The following is a 16,463-nucleotide window of genomic DNA, read 5'->3' on the forward strand; positions in this document are numbered from 1 at the left end:
CCAAAGCACCTCCACCACCATAAACAAGTAATCACTATAATAAATACACACTATTAAACACAATAATTCTCCTCCTCTCCTCCCAGCAGCTCCGTCACACTCCCTCCCAACTCCACCTCCCTTGCTGGGTTCTCATCACGTACTTTATATAGTTCTTGACCTGGAAGTACTTGTATTCTTCCTCCCACGTGACTTACTAGCATTTCCGGGTCAGCTGGAGAATTCAAGTTTTTCCTCAGCCCGGAAGTACTTCTGTATTCCGGGCTATATGGGCAACGAAAATCCCTGCTTCTCCCTGCACCATCATATGGTGGCACCCACGGTACTCAGCAGGGTTGTGAAGCCAAACTCCATGTTCAATGATGCCCTGCATGAATCCGGGGCACCTCTAGGCTGCAGGGAAGACGCCATCTAGGGTCCTGGGTGTGTCGGCCGGGATGAGCTGCCGGCCATCCATCACAATATATATATATATATATATATATATACAGTATATATATATATATATATATATATATATATATATATATATATATATATATATATATATCTTTACCATCTCTTCCAAGTAATAGAGCAGGAACAGCAATGCAACGGAATTTTCTAAATCAATAAATAAAAAAGCAAACTATTTCTCCCATTGGACTGCACTGTGCATGTCCAGATATTAAATACCAGCTATGCTCTTAGTCAGGGTATCTACATATAAAAAAATGCTAAGGATTGTCCATCTGTCACACAAAAACTCATGAACCAATGGGCCTCGAACCTTGATCTTGGTCTTGAGAACTTATGATGTGACAAAAAATAGGAGGTCTTGGCTACCTTGCCGATGTAACTGTGCCTTAGGTGTTTCTGACAGTAAGTCGTAGCTCGAGGCTCATGTAATTGCAGATAGGAAAAGCACAGCAATGATGCAGTCAGAAGCCACGGGTGACAGGTAAAAAAGCTGATGTGCGGGCTTACCCAAGACATTTGCTTGCACAGTGCCATGGCCATGAACAACTCCATGAACCACACTGTACAGGCCATGCGGATCATTCACAGGCTAACACTCCAATCGTTGAAGACAGTCATTCACAAAAACTCATGCCACAAAAAAGAACAAGAGCTGTGCCCTCAGCTCAACACCATGCCAAGCGGATGAGACATTTCACTGATGGCAAATGAGAAGTAATGAGATGAAAGGATAGTGCAGCACATACTGCAAAAGATCAGCCTGACGAACAACTCTGTAACATGAAAGTACGGCGATCGACACAGTGACATGACAGATAGTAAAGCGGTGTAGTACTGGAGGTTCTCATATTTCATAGTTTATTATATAATTGAAACTACAGTATTGTACTTCATTCAAATTCTAATATTTATGCAACACAACATAAAGGAAAAATAAAACACTGAATGATGTCTTCCGAAACAAAAAACTTAATCTGAAAATAAAAATCCATCAGACTGTAGTGATAGAACATTGGCAAAACAAAAAAAATAGGAAACCATAAAATCTATTATATGATAAGAATAAAAACATAAATGCAAAAAAAACTAAAAACCAATAAGATACCAAGAAAAGTGCTGCAAATAAAATAAATCAAAGTTCTTTACTGCACACAATGAAAAAGTACTACTTCAGTAAATAAGCAGAACACTTTGAAAAACTTTTGCTAATGCAATTTTAAACATTTAATAGTGTTACATTTAAATAACTGTCAAAAACAAAAATACCTTGAAATGTATTATTCTGCTTGATGCAATTGTATATATATTCCTTCAGCCTCCTGGCAGCCATCTCATGCGTGCACAACTGGGTACAGATACACAGTCACAAACTAAATGTCTTTGAAAGTAGCTTTGCCAAAATGTTGGCAGAGTCTGTATAATCACTCTCACCTATCACATATGCTAACTGCAGATACACATGTTCCAGTTGTCAAGAGACAAGACTGAGCCTGTCAAGACATTCAGATGAATTCTTTAATAGCTTCTTTAGGCAGTGTCATAAAGTGAAGAAAACGAAAGAAATACACCTCCTGATTTGTTGACATTAGTATAACATCTGGCTAATTATCCCTTGGGAGACAAAGGGTAGAAAAGCTTAAAAAGTTTATTTTATAACAAATCTTGCCAAATTATGCAAAAATGAAATGCCTTTGAATAAATAAGAATCAATGTCTGAATATGCCAAAGTATGCAGCTCCTTTTCAAGAAAAACCCTGGTAAACAGTATTACTACACTTTTTGGCAATATCCAGTGTTGTAGTTTTCCAGCAGCTGGCGTACTATTGACCTATTTTCTGACAAGATTTGTTCATTAGGAAGTAAGAGAGACAGAGAGAGAGAGTGAGAGAGAAAAATAGTCTTTTAAGAACACAGATATATAAACAGAGGCAGAGAGATGTGCTCACAGTACCTTGAAGAAGCTTCCTGTCCTGTCCAGCTGACAGGGCTTGACCAGTTCTGTAGACATCCTCTGTCTGAGACAGGAAAGGCTGCTCAGCCCTCAGACTTCTTTCTGCAAGTAAAGGAATTCAATAGTTAGTCCGGGCTGTAGGAAATTCCACTGAGAACCACAACATCACTCACATCATCTGCTCTGACAATATTTTCTTCCTTCCACCAACCAGCCCCCAGGTTTCAAAGAAAAGTGTGTGTTTTGGTTGTCTGCATTTCAGATGTACCGTTATAGTCATGACCATGTGACAACTCTTGTTTTGTTTCTCTTCACATGCATATTCAATCCCATTTTTTCAGCTTGACTGAGTATTCTTACGCAATATTATTTTCCCATTCTAGCATGCAATCTTGCTGGCATTGGACTGCTGCAAGCAATTACAGGATTGCCTTAAACTGCTGACCTTTTAACCTTCTAACTTCCCTTATCTTGGCAAATGCACAGAAGGAATATTAAATTATCCAAAGAAACCAAACTTAAACAAACAAGGTTCTCAGTCCAGCAGGTGGCATAACATAAAAATCATTCTGAAACCCACTTTATCCAGAATTTTTTCTAAACTTACTTGTAATAATAAAAATAAAATAAACTTTAAATGAAGTATCAAACATGGAATTACATTTCAAAAGATCTAATACAGCCAAAGTTAACATTAAATTAACAGGCCAAACAATAATCTGTCCATCCATCCTTTAGCAAAGCTGGTTAATCCAGTTCAGTCCTGGAGCTGCTGGAACTCATCACAGAAGTATCTGAAGCTAAGCAAATAAGAGTACCAGTCCATCACAGGGCCACACCTACAAGTCCACCAATGATGGGTAATCATACAGTTATGAGCCTGGTCTATGACTGCACCCCAATCCATTCCACAAATACTATCATTAAATTTACAGATGACACCACTGTAATAGGGCTCATATTAGAAGGAGTTGAGTTGGCCTACAGAAACACAGTCCAGAGACTGACATAATGTTACCACAATACACCACAATATCCAAGGAACTTATTCTGGACTTCAGAAAGCACAGCACAGAATCAGTTCCTCTCTACATCAATGGAGACCATGTGGAAAGAGTGCAGACCTTCAAATTCTTGGCAACCAACATTTCAGAGAACCTTTCCTGGTCTGAGAACACCACACAGAAACAGAGACTGCATTTTCTGAGAGTGCTCAGGAATAAAACTCTTAAGAGCAAAAACTATTGGTGGCTTTTTATTGTTCAACCATCGACAGTATCCTGGCATACTGCATAACAATATGGTACCCCAGATGCACTAAAAAAGACAAAAAGGCTCTCCAGTGAGTCATAAACACAACACAACAAAATCACAGGCTGTTGCCTGCCCTCCCTGGAAGACATTGCCCGCTCCCGTTATCTCACCAGAGCCACAAACATCATTAAAGATCCTTCACACCCTGGTCACCACCTGTTTGAAGTGTTGCCTTCTGGTTGGCATTACAGATCTTTGAAAGTATGAACCAATAGATTAAGAAACAGTTTCTATCCAATGGCCACGAGTACATTGAGCAGAAATAAGCAAATTAAGGCAGTTTAAACATTTTTTGGTCAGTGCTGGGAAATAGACTCACGCATACTGCTGTTGCTTTTGTGCAGCTACTCCTCACTGAAATTATATTATCGATTGTATTACTAGTGGTTTTATTGTTATTTTAACACATTTCTTTTTAAGTATATTTTTACACACACACACACACATATATATATTGTGATAGACGGCTGGGGATCTTGCCTGGCCAGGACACTCTTTTGAGGAGAAAACCGGGGGAGTGGACATATCACCAGCATTACCTCCCCCTGGAACACAAGAGGGAAGCCCCCCGGTTTACATCAGGGCCATGACACTGGAGCTTAGAAGCTCAACCTTGCAGGGGTCTGTGGCCACCACCAGGGGGTGCCTGGACAGCTCCAGAGCCTTGGCATGTAGCACTTCAGGACACGATAAGTGGAGGAAACACCAGGTCTTAGAGGAAAGTTTTGGGGCTTGTGCTTTAAAAAGAAAAGGACCGTCTCTGTTTTTTTACCTCATTTTATGGATTATTTATTTGAATATTTTAACATCCACATATTCAACAATTTTATGGATTACCTGTTTACTGACAATCAATTTGATACAGTGCACTTTAATATGACACTGTTTGATTTTTGATTGTTTTTAATAAAAGCACTTGACACTTTTTGCACCTACCACTTGCTGGATGAGTGTGTCCCCATTTGCCTGGTTCATTTCAGTTCATGACTATCAACGGTTTCGGGTTCAAGAGGCTCCTGAACAAACAACATGGAGCTGACCTAGTGAATGATCAGTGAATGTATATATCTGTCTGAGCATGATGATTAATGTAATGAATATATGAATAAACCTATAATTTTACTAAACCCAACTATAAACTTAGATGTGAAATACGCTTACATTACTCAGGTCAGTTCAGGTACGGGAGCGTGCACTGGTACAGCATGTTGCCACACCCACCACATGACGAAACAGCTCAGGATCCCGGGTGACAACCCCCCAGGCAGACACATGGTCCAGTTGCACCCTCTGGAAATGACCCTCTATCTGCTGCAGCCAGGTGTTACGTGGGTATCCCCTTGGCCTGGTCCAGCCACTCAGGTCCTCAACAGTGAGGATCCCGAGAGCCAGATCACCCTCAGGGACTCATGCCACATGGCCATAGTGCCATAACTGATGCTCTCTCAAAATGCAGGTAATGTGCCTGTGCATTTGGGACTCAATGAGTAACCAATCGATGGACACAAAGTCAAACCAGCAGTACCCAAGGATTCTCTGAAGAGACAAAGTACCGAAGGAGTCCAGTCTTCATCTCAGGTCACTGGATAGCGTCCATGTCTCACAACCATATACCAAAACAGGGAGCACCAGGACTCTAAAGACCTTCGTTCTTTTGCACAGGTATCGGAATTGCCCCACACACCTTTCCAGCGACCTCATGACTCCCCATGCTCTCCCAGTCTATCTACTGACTTCATAAGAAGAGTCACCAGAGACATGAATGTTGCTGCTGTGTTAAGTCCTCTCGGTGTGGTCAACACTATCTCCGCACACAGACACACTGGTGCCTAAAAGGTCATTAAAGGCCTGTATCTTGGTTTTAATCCAGGAGACTCGCAAGTCCAAACACTCAGATTCCTCGCTCAGTTTCTTGAGAGCCCCATCAGATCCTCCATTGACTCCACAATGATCACATCATTGTTGGCAAAGTCAACTTCAGTGAATCTTTCTTAACCAGCTGATGCCCCACAGTTGCGGGACCCCATAAACCTGCCCAACACCTAGTCCATGCCAGCACTGAACAAGGTACAGGCAAGAACCCACCCCTGACGAACCCCAGAATCAACTGGGAAAAACGCAGAAGTACTGCCTCCACTCTGCAAAGCACTCACAGTACCAGTGTACAGGCCAACCATGACATCCAGCAACTTTGTGGGGATCCCACAAAGTCTCAGGATGTCCCAAAGGCAGTTTCATCTGAACAGAAACAATGCAACTGAGACTTGGTGGGTGGGTGTGCATGCTAGTGAACAGCAGTGTGGCTGGGGGATGTTCATTGGAGAAACTGGCTAGTGGTTTGATCATCTGCAAACACGACAGGCTTAATCGGTTTTCTCATAGAAACTCTACAGGTTGTTAAACAAATCACCTTCACCCACAATAGTATAAAGAGACTGAGTAGGATAGAGAGGGGTCATAAAAGGTTGACAGGAGATCAAAAAAGAAAGATAAAGACATTTGGGAAGAAAAAAATCAAGAAGAACAGATTTTAAAGAACTAAGAGGAGAATGGTGAGAGCAAGCCTATGCAGTGAACAGAAAGCAAGGCGATTGGGGGACATGCATTTTGGGAGACGAACAGCATTTGGAGGAGCAGGAGTGACCACTGGCTTCACAAATTGTCCTACAGACGCTAAGGTATGCTGATCGACCCAGGCTTTGGGCATCCCAGGGGGTTACTGGCTGAGCTGGCTGGGCCAAAAGCTGTTAGCTGATTACCACACTTGCCTGTGTCTCAAGTCACGCTGAGAAGACTTAATGGGTAAGTGGGGGAGACAAGTGAGAAAGAGGCATTGAGGCTCACAGAAGAAAAGAAGTAAAGAACCTGATTTTATAGCTGTGTTTTTAGTCTTATTTTTAACATATCTATCTATCTATCTATCTATCTATTTATTTCAGGATAATATATTTATTTACTGGTTTTATCTCCTACAAAGAGCAGTTGTTTTATTATGGCTTATTTATTGTATTACTTATTTACAGAAGATACTGCACTGCACTTTTCTATTTTGACACTGCCTGTTGCATAAACCACAGAAAGCAAATTTTGTTGTACCAGCCTTGTTATTTTATGTCCTCATTGCATTGACCAATCTCGGTTTCATGACTATTGATATCCTTGGAAATGAGCGATGCCACGGCTGGAGACACCCTAGTATCACATAGGAGGAGGAGGTTGGGAGCATGCACTGATACTGCGTGTTGCCACCCCCATCACACGATGAACCAAACACATAATCCCAAATTAGGACCCGAGCACAGCCATGCAATGGGTGACAGCTCAGCACAGAATCACAGCATAAATGCTTTCCTGCCGATCAGAATCTCCCTCGATGTAGTAGATCTAGATCAGTCTGGAGCCACGTAAATGTTTTATTAATTCATCCTGCTGCATAACCTACAAACTTCCCATGATTTTCTACTTATTTTCTCTTTGGGTTTCCATGAAGGTTCTCGCTTCTATATGGAGTAATTCTGCAAAACAGAAAAAGATCTGCCACTAAATTACAGCTGTGATATGAATGTAGTGAGCTGAGTGTGTTGAGGGCTGGTAAGACCGCATATATGTGCAAGACGTTTGCCTTAAACTGAAAACTTAATGAAGTCAGTTTGTTAGCCAATCAATTTATAAGATTTTTTTAAAAAGGCTTGATGACGTACCAGTAAAATACCACATGCAGGACAACTACGGCATTTATTTACAAACACTGATCTCATTTGGGCTTTGCTCAACAAGAAACAGAGTAGAAGTCTAAAGCAAACAAAAAGACAGCAACACCATGCCAAATAAAAAAAAAAATCTGAGATCACGTTTGTCTTTCTTATTGCTACTTAGGAGCATGAACTGATACAGCGTGCTGCCGTACCCACCACACAACGAACAGCCTCAGGATCCTAATATAGTGGTCAAACTAAAACATTTTGTACTGGACAGTGAAACTGAGATCTTAAAATCAATTTGGGTTCTTTTTGACTAATCTACACCCTAGAAAACATCATATCCTCACACTAATTGAACAAATATCTACATAGTGGATTAAAGAGTTAAAAACAAAAATAAAAACTTTGGAGCTGTTAAAAAATGTAGGTTTATCCAGCAGGAAAAGAAAAAATCTATTTCACTGGTATAACTTGATCTCACTGCTGGCTAACCATGCAGTGCACTTTGCCTTAAAACTAATTATTAAAGTGAGAGGACATTTAGTGCAAATGCCTCAGTACAAAAGAATTTGAATCATCTGAAAAATGTTGTTAAACTGGAATAAACATGAATAATTTAAGAAAAAAAGGACATAAAAGTATTGCACTGATACTGGAATACATCTGGCAAAAACAGCACAACGAATATTCAGGAGAGGTTCTATGAATGAATCTGTTATGTCTGCCAGACAGGAGAGATTTGAAGTAACCAGGAGAGGGAGGTGAAATCAGGAACAGGTCAAAACTAGGAGATCAAAGAAAACCATGTGTCAAGGCCAAAACGACAAGCAAGGAACAAAGTCAAGGACATAAGTAAATGATCAATACACAGACAGGCAAGCATGGAGATTTTTAGCCGGAGATAGAATTTTTTACATTTTTTTTTTATTTGCAGCACAGAAGGGAAAGACTGCCCTGGAAGACCTTTTACTGTATGTGCATTGATTTGCAGTACGCAGGTCACGCCCTCCAAGGACACACCCTGCAAGGACATGCCCATAGCAACCATTATGTATCCTAACAACGGGGCCCCAAAAGCATGGCAAATATGCGCAGTTCCTATCAGGATTATAGGCTTATGGTGGTTGCCAAACATGTTAGTTTGGCATTTTTTTAGTGACACTGTCTGGAGTTAGTGACTAACACCAGCTGATGCCCACCTCTTTTAAACAAAGATTTTTACTTTCATGTAGTGCAAATGCACTTGCCAGGGTAGGAAAAGGTTTAGTCCAGAAAGCAATCAACTCACTTTTTTGATATGGCTTAATCTAGGCAGGTCATCATGTGAAAAGGAAGCACTACAGGCAAGGGAACCAAGCATGATATGTAAAGCTGCACAGTGCAAACATTTAACAATAATTTTCTTTTTATTTTGCTATATCTGTTAATTTCTAATTAACATATAAATGTAATGTCAACTGGCAAGTGACACCACAGCTTTATAATGATCAAATACCTGAATCATGATTTTTGAATATGTTGCCTTTTCATATAGTAAGTATTTAACATTACAAATAAATAATACTAATTTATGTATTGTATTGGACTAATTTTTGCAAAGAGCATTTGAATAAGACAGCTACCATACTCCCAAGTTTTAACATCTGATTGTCATCTAGAATTTGTATTTTTTCTTTACACCAAGAGTGAACTGAAGAAAACCAAACAGCCAAGAACTTGGCAATTGTCAAGAAGCTTGTCCATGTTTCATTTGTGCTGTTCGAGCAGAGAAACTCTGTCTTTTGATGCGCTGACACCCTGTGACTAAACAGCTGCCCATTTCAAGACATTAAACCTGCAAACTGAGTTGGCTAACTGCTATTGTTCTTAAATATTTGACTGTTTTGTCCTTCAGTCTCCTACCCTACCATTATTCTGGGGGGTGTGTATGTAATATATGAGGAAGAATTAGGTAGTTAGCCAAGACTGTAAACCAAAAGAACCATTTTTTAATGAAGTGCGGACCCCATACAGAAATAAAATGCCACCAAAACTGTGTTAAATTAAATCTTCTTTTTGGTGAAAAAAATTAATCTTTCACTCATTCACTTTAGCAAAAAGTTAACGAACATTCTCAAACCTGGTTAATCCAATGCAAGATTATGGAGGGTCAGAGCCTACCCTAATAGAATTGGACATAAGGCAGGAAACAAACCCTGGATAGAGGGTGGAAAGACCCAAACTACCAACTAGCCCAGCACGTAACCCACTGCAATGTCCAGTTAGATGGAAATAGCAGTACCTTGAGGAAGTCCAACACAGATACAGACTCTGCACTAACAATGACTGGGCTTGGGATTCAAGCAAAAGATTCTGCTTTCTTGAGGCTGCACAGCTTTGTTTATTTTCACGGACTCTGTAGTAATTACGGTATATTATTTACCCTGGCTAATTCACAATGCAATTTATACAATAAAAACAAAATAAAATATGGAACAGCTCATCAGAGATTGTAAGCAGTGTAATAAATAGTGGGTATAACTGCATAAATGATGGTCTTGAATAGCAACTTTTGTCTAATCTCAATACATATACTTAATAAAATTCCCTTTTACAGAATTACATTCTTGGAGCCTTTGTGACCACATTTAGGAATAGTTCAGGCTAACCACTAAAGCACTTAGTTGGGTTCTTATGACATTAGTCATACTGTCTGTACCTTCAGTTATTCCACAACACAGGCCATTTCAGATATTATGCTGTCTGTTATTAAAAAGACAGGCTACTTACAGGGCAGCTGCTCTCATAAGATGAAAAACAAACCTGAGAAAAATAATCAAACTGACCCAGTATTAGTGCCTTCTCTCAAATTATCTTTCAGGTCCATCTACAAAGAAGAAATTACCTCACCAAGAAGTAATTTTAGGATACAACTCATTTGTCGACTGATAATGGTACTTCATTTGCTGCCTCAAAGAACACTGGACTAAGAAAGGTACTACACAGACGAGTACAGTCGCAGGCTAACTGGGAGCCCATTGAAAACACAGAAGGCTTTTTTTCTGAGCAGGAGGTTCTGTCAGACAAAGACAAAGAATGGGAAGCCCCTTGAGAAGAAAAGATGCAATGTAAATAAAATTCACTTTTATTATTACAATTAAAAGATGTAAGGGCATCAGTTCTTAGATTCTCAGTATTAAGTATAATATTGATTTCTGTTAGGCTAAACAGGCCTGCACTAACTTCTCTAAATATCCTATTTTCATGTTAGATTCTAGTCGAAGTGTTACACTTTGATCTCATATGAAAACTGAGTTTCCACGCATTTTATATACTGCAGCTAATAAGTAAAATCTCTGTTTTTTTAAAGAAAACATATCACTGCTTGTTCTGTTATCTGCATGCAGAGCCTGGCAGCAAAAGATGAACAGGAAGGCTAATTTGTCAGCTGCAGATGCACAGCATAAACAAAAAGAATCTGATCAGCCACACTTAACATGCTGGACATGTTTGGATAATTACAATTTACAAACACAGGCCTTGTTATGCTTCACAAACATACTCATTAACAACAGTCTCAAAGAAAATGACTCAATTAATTAGTTTATTTCCGAGCCATTTCTGGCAGCCTTAACTGTAAATGCCTTAGGAAAAACAGAAAAAAGAAACTAATTTCTAAAACAAATAAAATCACTGGAGGTTCTGTGAAAGACTCCACAAATACACAATTGCCCTTTTCTCCCTAGTCATTTCCTCAGAGGGATGGGTGTGTTACCTGAAGTTAAAAGGAGGTACTCAAAGAACTACTGTTCTCTTCAGTATTACTGTACAAGGTACTGCCCTCCTTTTGATCTTAAAATACAATTTAAATGTACTCCATCCATCCATCCATCCATCCTCTTCCGCTTATCCAATATCGGGTCGTGGGGGCAGCAGTTTGAGCAGAGATGCCCAGACTTCCCTCTCCCTGGCCACTTCTACTAGCTCTTCCAGGGGAATTCTGAGGCGTTCCCAGGCCAGCCAAGAGACATAGTCCCACCAGCATGTCCTGGGTCTTCCCCAGTGCCTCTTCCTGGGTATACGTGCCCTGAACACCCCACCAGGGAAGCGTCCGGGAGGCATCCTGATCAAATGCCCGAGCCACCTCGTCTGATTCCTCTCGATGCAGAGGAGCAGTGGCTCTACTCTGAGCTCCTCCCAGATGACTGAGCTTCTCACCCTATCTTTAAGGGAAAGCCCAGACACCCTGCGGAGGAAACTCATTTCAGCCGCTTGTATTCGCGATCTCGTTCTTTCGGTCACTACCCATAGGTGAACAAAGGTTAGGGTAGGAACGTAGATCAACTGGTAAATTGAGAGCTTTGCCTTTCGGCTCAGCTCCTTTTTCACCACAAAAGACCGATGCAGAGCTTGCATCACTGCGGATGCCGTACGGATCTGCCTGTCGATCACCTGCTCTATTATTCCATCACTCGTGAACAAGACCCCGAGATACCTGAATTCCTCCACTTGGGGTAGGTTCTTGCTCCCAATCCTGAGAGTGCACTCCACCCTTTTCCGGCTGAGTACCATGGTCTCAGATTTGGAGGTGCTGATTCCCATCCCAGCCGCTTCACACTCGGCTGCGAACTGATCCAGAGAGAGCTGAAGATCATGGCCTGACGAAGCAAACAGGACAACATCATCTACAAATAGCAGTGACCCAATCCTGAGCCCACCAAACCGGACCCCCTCAATGCCCTGGCTGCACCTAGAAATTCTGTCCATAAAAGTTATGAACAGAATCGGTGACAAAGGGCAGCCCTGGCGGAGTCCAACTCTCACCGGAAACGGGTTCAATTTACTGCCAGCAATGTGGACCAAGCTCTGACACCGGTTGTACAGGGACCGAACAGCCCTTATCAGGGGGTCCGGAAGCCCATACTCCCGGAGCACCCCCCACATCATTCCCAGAGGGACACAGTCGAATGCCTTTTCCAAGTCCACAAAACACATGTAGACTGGTTGGGCAAACTCCCATGCACCCTCCAGGACCCTGCTAAGGGTGTAGAGCTGGTCCACTGTTCCGCGACCAGGACGAAAACCACACTGTTCCTCCTGAATCCGAGGCTTGACTATCCGACGGACCCTCCTCTCCAGGACCCCTGAATAGACTTTTCCAGGGAGGCTGAGGAGTGTGATCCCTCTGTAGTTGGAACACACCCTCCGGTCCCCCTTCTTAAAGAGGAGGACCACCACCCCGGTCTGCCAATCCAGAGGCACTGACCCCGATATTGCAGAGGCGTGTCAACCAAGACAGTCCTACAACATCCAGACTTGAGGAACTCCAGGTGTATCTCATCCACCCCCGGGGAGTTTTTGACCACCTCGGTGACCTCAGTCCCAGAGATGGGAGAGCCCACCTCCGAGTTCCCAGGCTCTGCTTCCTCATTGGAAGACATGTTAGTGGGATTGAGGAGGGCTTCGAAGTACTCCCCTCACCGACCTACAACATCCCGAGTTGAGGTCAGAAGCGCACCATCCCCAGCATATACAGTATTGACACTGCACTGCTACCCCCTCCTGAGACGCCAGATGGTGGACCAGAATCTCCTCTAAGCCATCCGGAAGTCGCTCTCCATGGCCTCCCCAAAATCCTCCCACGCCCGAGTTTTTGTCTCAGCAACCACCGAAGCCGCATTCCACTTGGCCTGCCGGTACCTGTTAGCCACCTCTGGAGTCCTACAGGACAAAAGGGTCCTGAAGTACTCCTTCTTTAACTTGATGGCATCCTTCACCACCGGTGTCCACCAACGGGTTCGGGGATTGCCACCACGACAGGCACCAACCACCTTACGGCCACAGCTCTGGCCAGCCACCTCAACAATAGAGGCACAGAACATAGCCCATTCGGACTCAATGTCCCCCACCTCCCTCGGGACTCTCTAAATGTACTCCAAATCAATAATAATAATAACAATTAATTACATTATATGTAGTGCTTTTCTAACCTGCTCAAAGCATTTTACACAGACAGTAGGGAATTACTTCAGCCACCAGCAATGTACATTATCCACCTGGATGATGCGATGGCAGCCAGTTTTGTGCCAGTACACTCACCACACATTAGTTTTTAGGTGATGAAGGGGAGAGAGAGAGAGAGACAGATAGCCAATAAGAAACAGGGGACAATTAGGGGGGCTGGTATTACCAGGCATTGGTGGGCAATTTAGCTAGGACATCAGTAAACAGCTTACTCTTCACGAAAAATGCCCGGGGATCTGTTATGACCACAGAGGGACAGGACCTCAACTAAAATATCAGTCACCTATCACACTATTCACATTTAATTGTTCAGATATCTGTGAGTCAGTGTGTTTCATTTTCTTCTTCCCTAGTCAATATTTATAATAAAGAATGCTAATTATACATAAGTCGTTCAAACAATTTAAACACAGAAAATTACTAATTTAAACAAATATTCAGTCAAATGGTCATATAAAAATAATACGTTTTGTAAATTATACATATATTTTATTCATCAAAAAAATCCCCATTACACTGTGTGCATGTTACTTTAATGTGCATAATCACAGACCACCACAATGATTATGGTGTGTGCAGAAAGCAATACTTTTTGTACTAGTAAAATCCACTGTCTGCAAGATGTATATTATATTTTACTAGCTGTGTAAGCCCGTGCTTTTCCTAGAAACTATTGAAATCATCAGAAAAAAATTTTACATGTAGAGATGTCAGGTAATTGAAAGGAACTACTTTGGGCATCTCTCTCCTAGGAGGTTTTGTATTGCCTACGTGTTTGCTTCGCTTGTGCCCTTACCCTGACTCCACCTCTCACTTCCTGGCTGGACAGACACGCACACTTCCATGCATAGACGTTTATATACAGTATAAGATATCCATTACGACTAAGTGAGCAAATAAAGTGAGCTGGATGAGCTACAGACAACTCCTTTAAAGTGGCAGTAAAATTTTAAAGTGAATCTAACATGGACTGCAATAACTAATTGATGTCATTGATAATCATCAGTAATGAAAATAGTTCACAAAGAATTCTGTTATCGATTTGTTGCTTTCTTTCGTATTACTTAAGTCACTTCATTAACCGGGAGTAAAGTTAATCATATTTTGAAATTTGAAAGAGAGAGAGGGACATAGACAAATGAACTCTGAAGTGTGGAGTCATTTAAGCTTTACATCTGGTAAGAAATCTGTGTCTGGCAAGATCTTTACAGAAAAGCTCACTTGGCATGGAAGCACATCTGCAATGTAAGAAACACCAGAAAACAAAACATACCAGAGTAATGGTACTTCTACTTCACACTTGGAGATAATAATAATAATAATAATAATAATAATAATAATAATTATATTTATATATTGCCTTTCCCACGCTCCTGGAGCGTATAACAATTGCATCCTTAAAGTCACTTTGTCACCTGACAGTGCAGAATCCAATTTATCAGCAATTTGCAGAACATCTCGTATTTTTTTGATAGAAGCAGTGGTCTGTATTTTTAATGCTTTAGTGCATGGGACTCAGTTCATCTAATGATCTTTGCTGCCATCTACCAGATAAAATCAAACATTTTGGCAACACTTAACACCTTGATGTCAGCTTTTGTCAAAAACAGCCTTTGAAAGTGTTAAGAGTGGCCTTGCACTTCGTAACAAGAATTGTTACTATGCACAAACTATGTCATTTGTTTTATTCTTATGAAGGAGAGCATTGTATAAATAAAACTTTTATGAACAAATGTTGAATTTTTTAAACCTCCAATTAATCAGTTAATTCGAGCAGTAATTGACCAAATGATTTTGTTAGAGTAACAGTCCTTAGTTGTAGCCCTAAATATAGCACATCACATTAACAAAAGAAAACGAGTATCTAGTGAAACAGCCCAACACGGAACAATGTGCAATCCCAGCTATTAAACTAAGAAGGTCTCTGTATCTTAGAAGAATTCAATTACTTGCTTTGTAATGGATGGCAGGCAGAGACTGGCGTCCCAGATGGGATTCAACAAGGATCCTTTCCTGGCTGGGAGGCCAGTACAATGGAAGGACCAGGGGAGATGAGCACTTATAAATATTTTGTCCCCCAATATGCTAGGTGGTAGCCACCCTAAATTAGAATTGCCTCATGGACGCCTATGCTGAGACCTGTAGTCCCATAGAGCAGCATTGTTGGGTTCTGGGGGCGGCACCAGGGGGAGCTGAAGGGATTCCTAAGCCATACTTTTTGGGACGATTGACCCAGAATTACTTCCACTGTGTTGTGCCCTAACACCAGGAGTGTTTACAGGTCCAAGACAAAAGATACCACTCAACCCCATCCAGACAAGTTGGAGTGGGGAGGAAGAAAGACAAAGCTCACCTGGAGGAGTGGAAGGAGAGAGGGAACAAGGAGAAGAATTGTATTGGTATATGTCAGTTTTCCTGTGAGTACACCATTTATTTACACTGGAACAGGTCTCTGTGAGGTTGGTGTTCACAGCTTACACAACTATTTTGGTTTCTTCAAAATTCTATTATATTGAAGCATTTATAGTCTCCATTTATAAAAACAAAAAAAGTGCAAGCAAAGTCATGCTTTTATATGTAGCACAAAGTTTATATAAATCACATTTATAAGTTATTATATAAATATAAAGAGAAGTATTTTTCAGCTTCATTCCCAAATGTTTTACCATCTGTGTTTTCTTTGGTCACACCCTAATTTCCATTTTCCCTCAGACTAAAAGAGAAATCTTTTGATGTAAAAATTTCCTACTAAAATTGTAATTTGGAAGAAACATTAAAACATAGTTTAATGATTTTAAAAGCTAACAATCGCATAAGGGAAAATAGCCAATTAAAGAACACCATCTGTAACAATTATTTCTTTAAAATATTCATTATATATGCATCTTAAAATATACACAATGAAAATGTTTTATTATGCTGTAGTTAAATACAGAGCACAGTGTCTAAACATTTTAAAGGGGAAGTTTCAACTTACAAAAAACACTTTGTACTCCATTTGTATAAGCAATTCTTCATCACTCAAGACAACCAAG

General features: G+C 40.9%; 1 protein-coding gene across 1 annotated transcript in view; it reads right to left on the minus strand.

Annotated features, from left to right (window-relative positions):
• Positions 1-16,463, minus strand: part of rin2a (Ras and Rab interactor 2a) — a 220,293-nt gene that overhangs the window by 123,421 nt on the left and 80,409 nt on the right. The window contains exon 3 of the mRNA XM_051919613.1: positions 2,411-2,508. Within this exon, the coding sequence (XP_051775573.1) occupies positions 2,411-2,467 (57 nt within the window). The 5' untranslated portion in view covers positions 2,468-2,508. The remainder of the gene's footprint in view (positions 1-2,410; positions 2,509-16,463) is intronic.

Source organism: Erpetoichthys calabaricus, chromosome 15 (assembly GCF_900747795.2).
Source record: "Erpetoichthys calabaricus chromosome 15, fErpCal1.3, whole genome shotgun sequence".
Classification (NCBI taxonomy): Eukaryota; Metazoa; Chordata; class Cladistia; order Polypteriformes; family Polypteridae; genus Erpetoichthys; species Erpetoichthys calabaricus.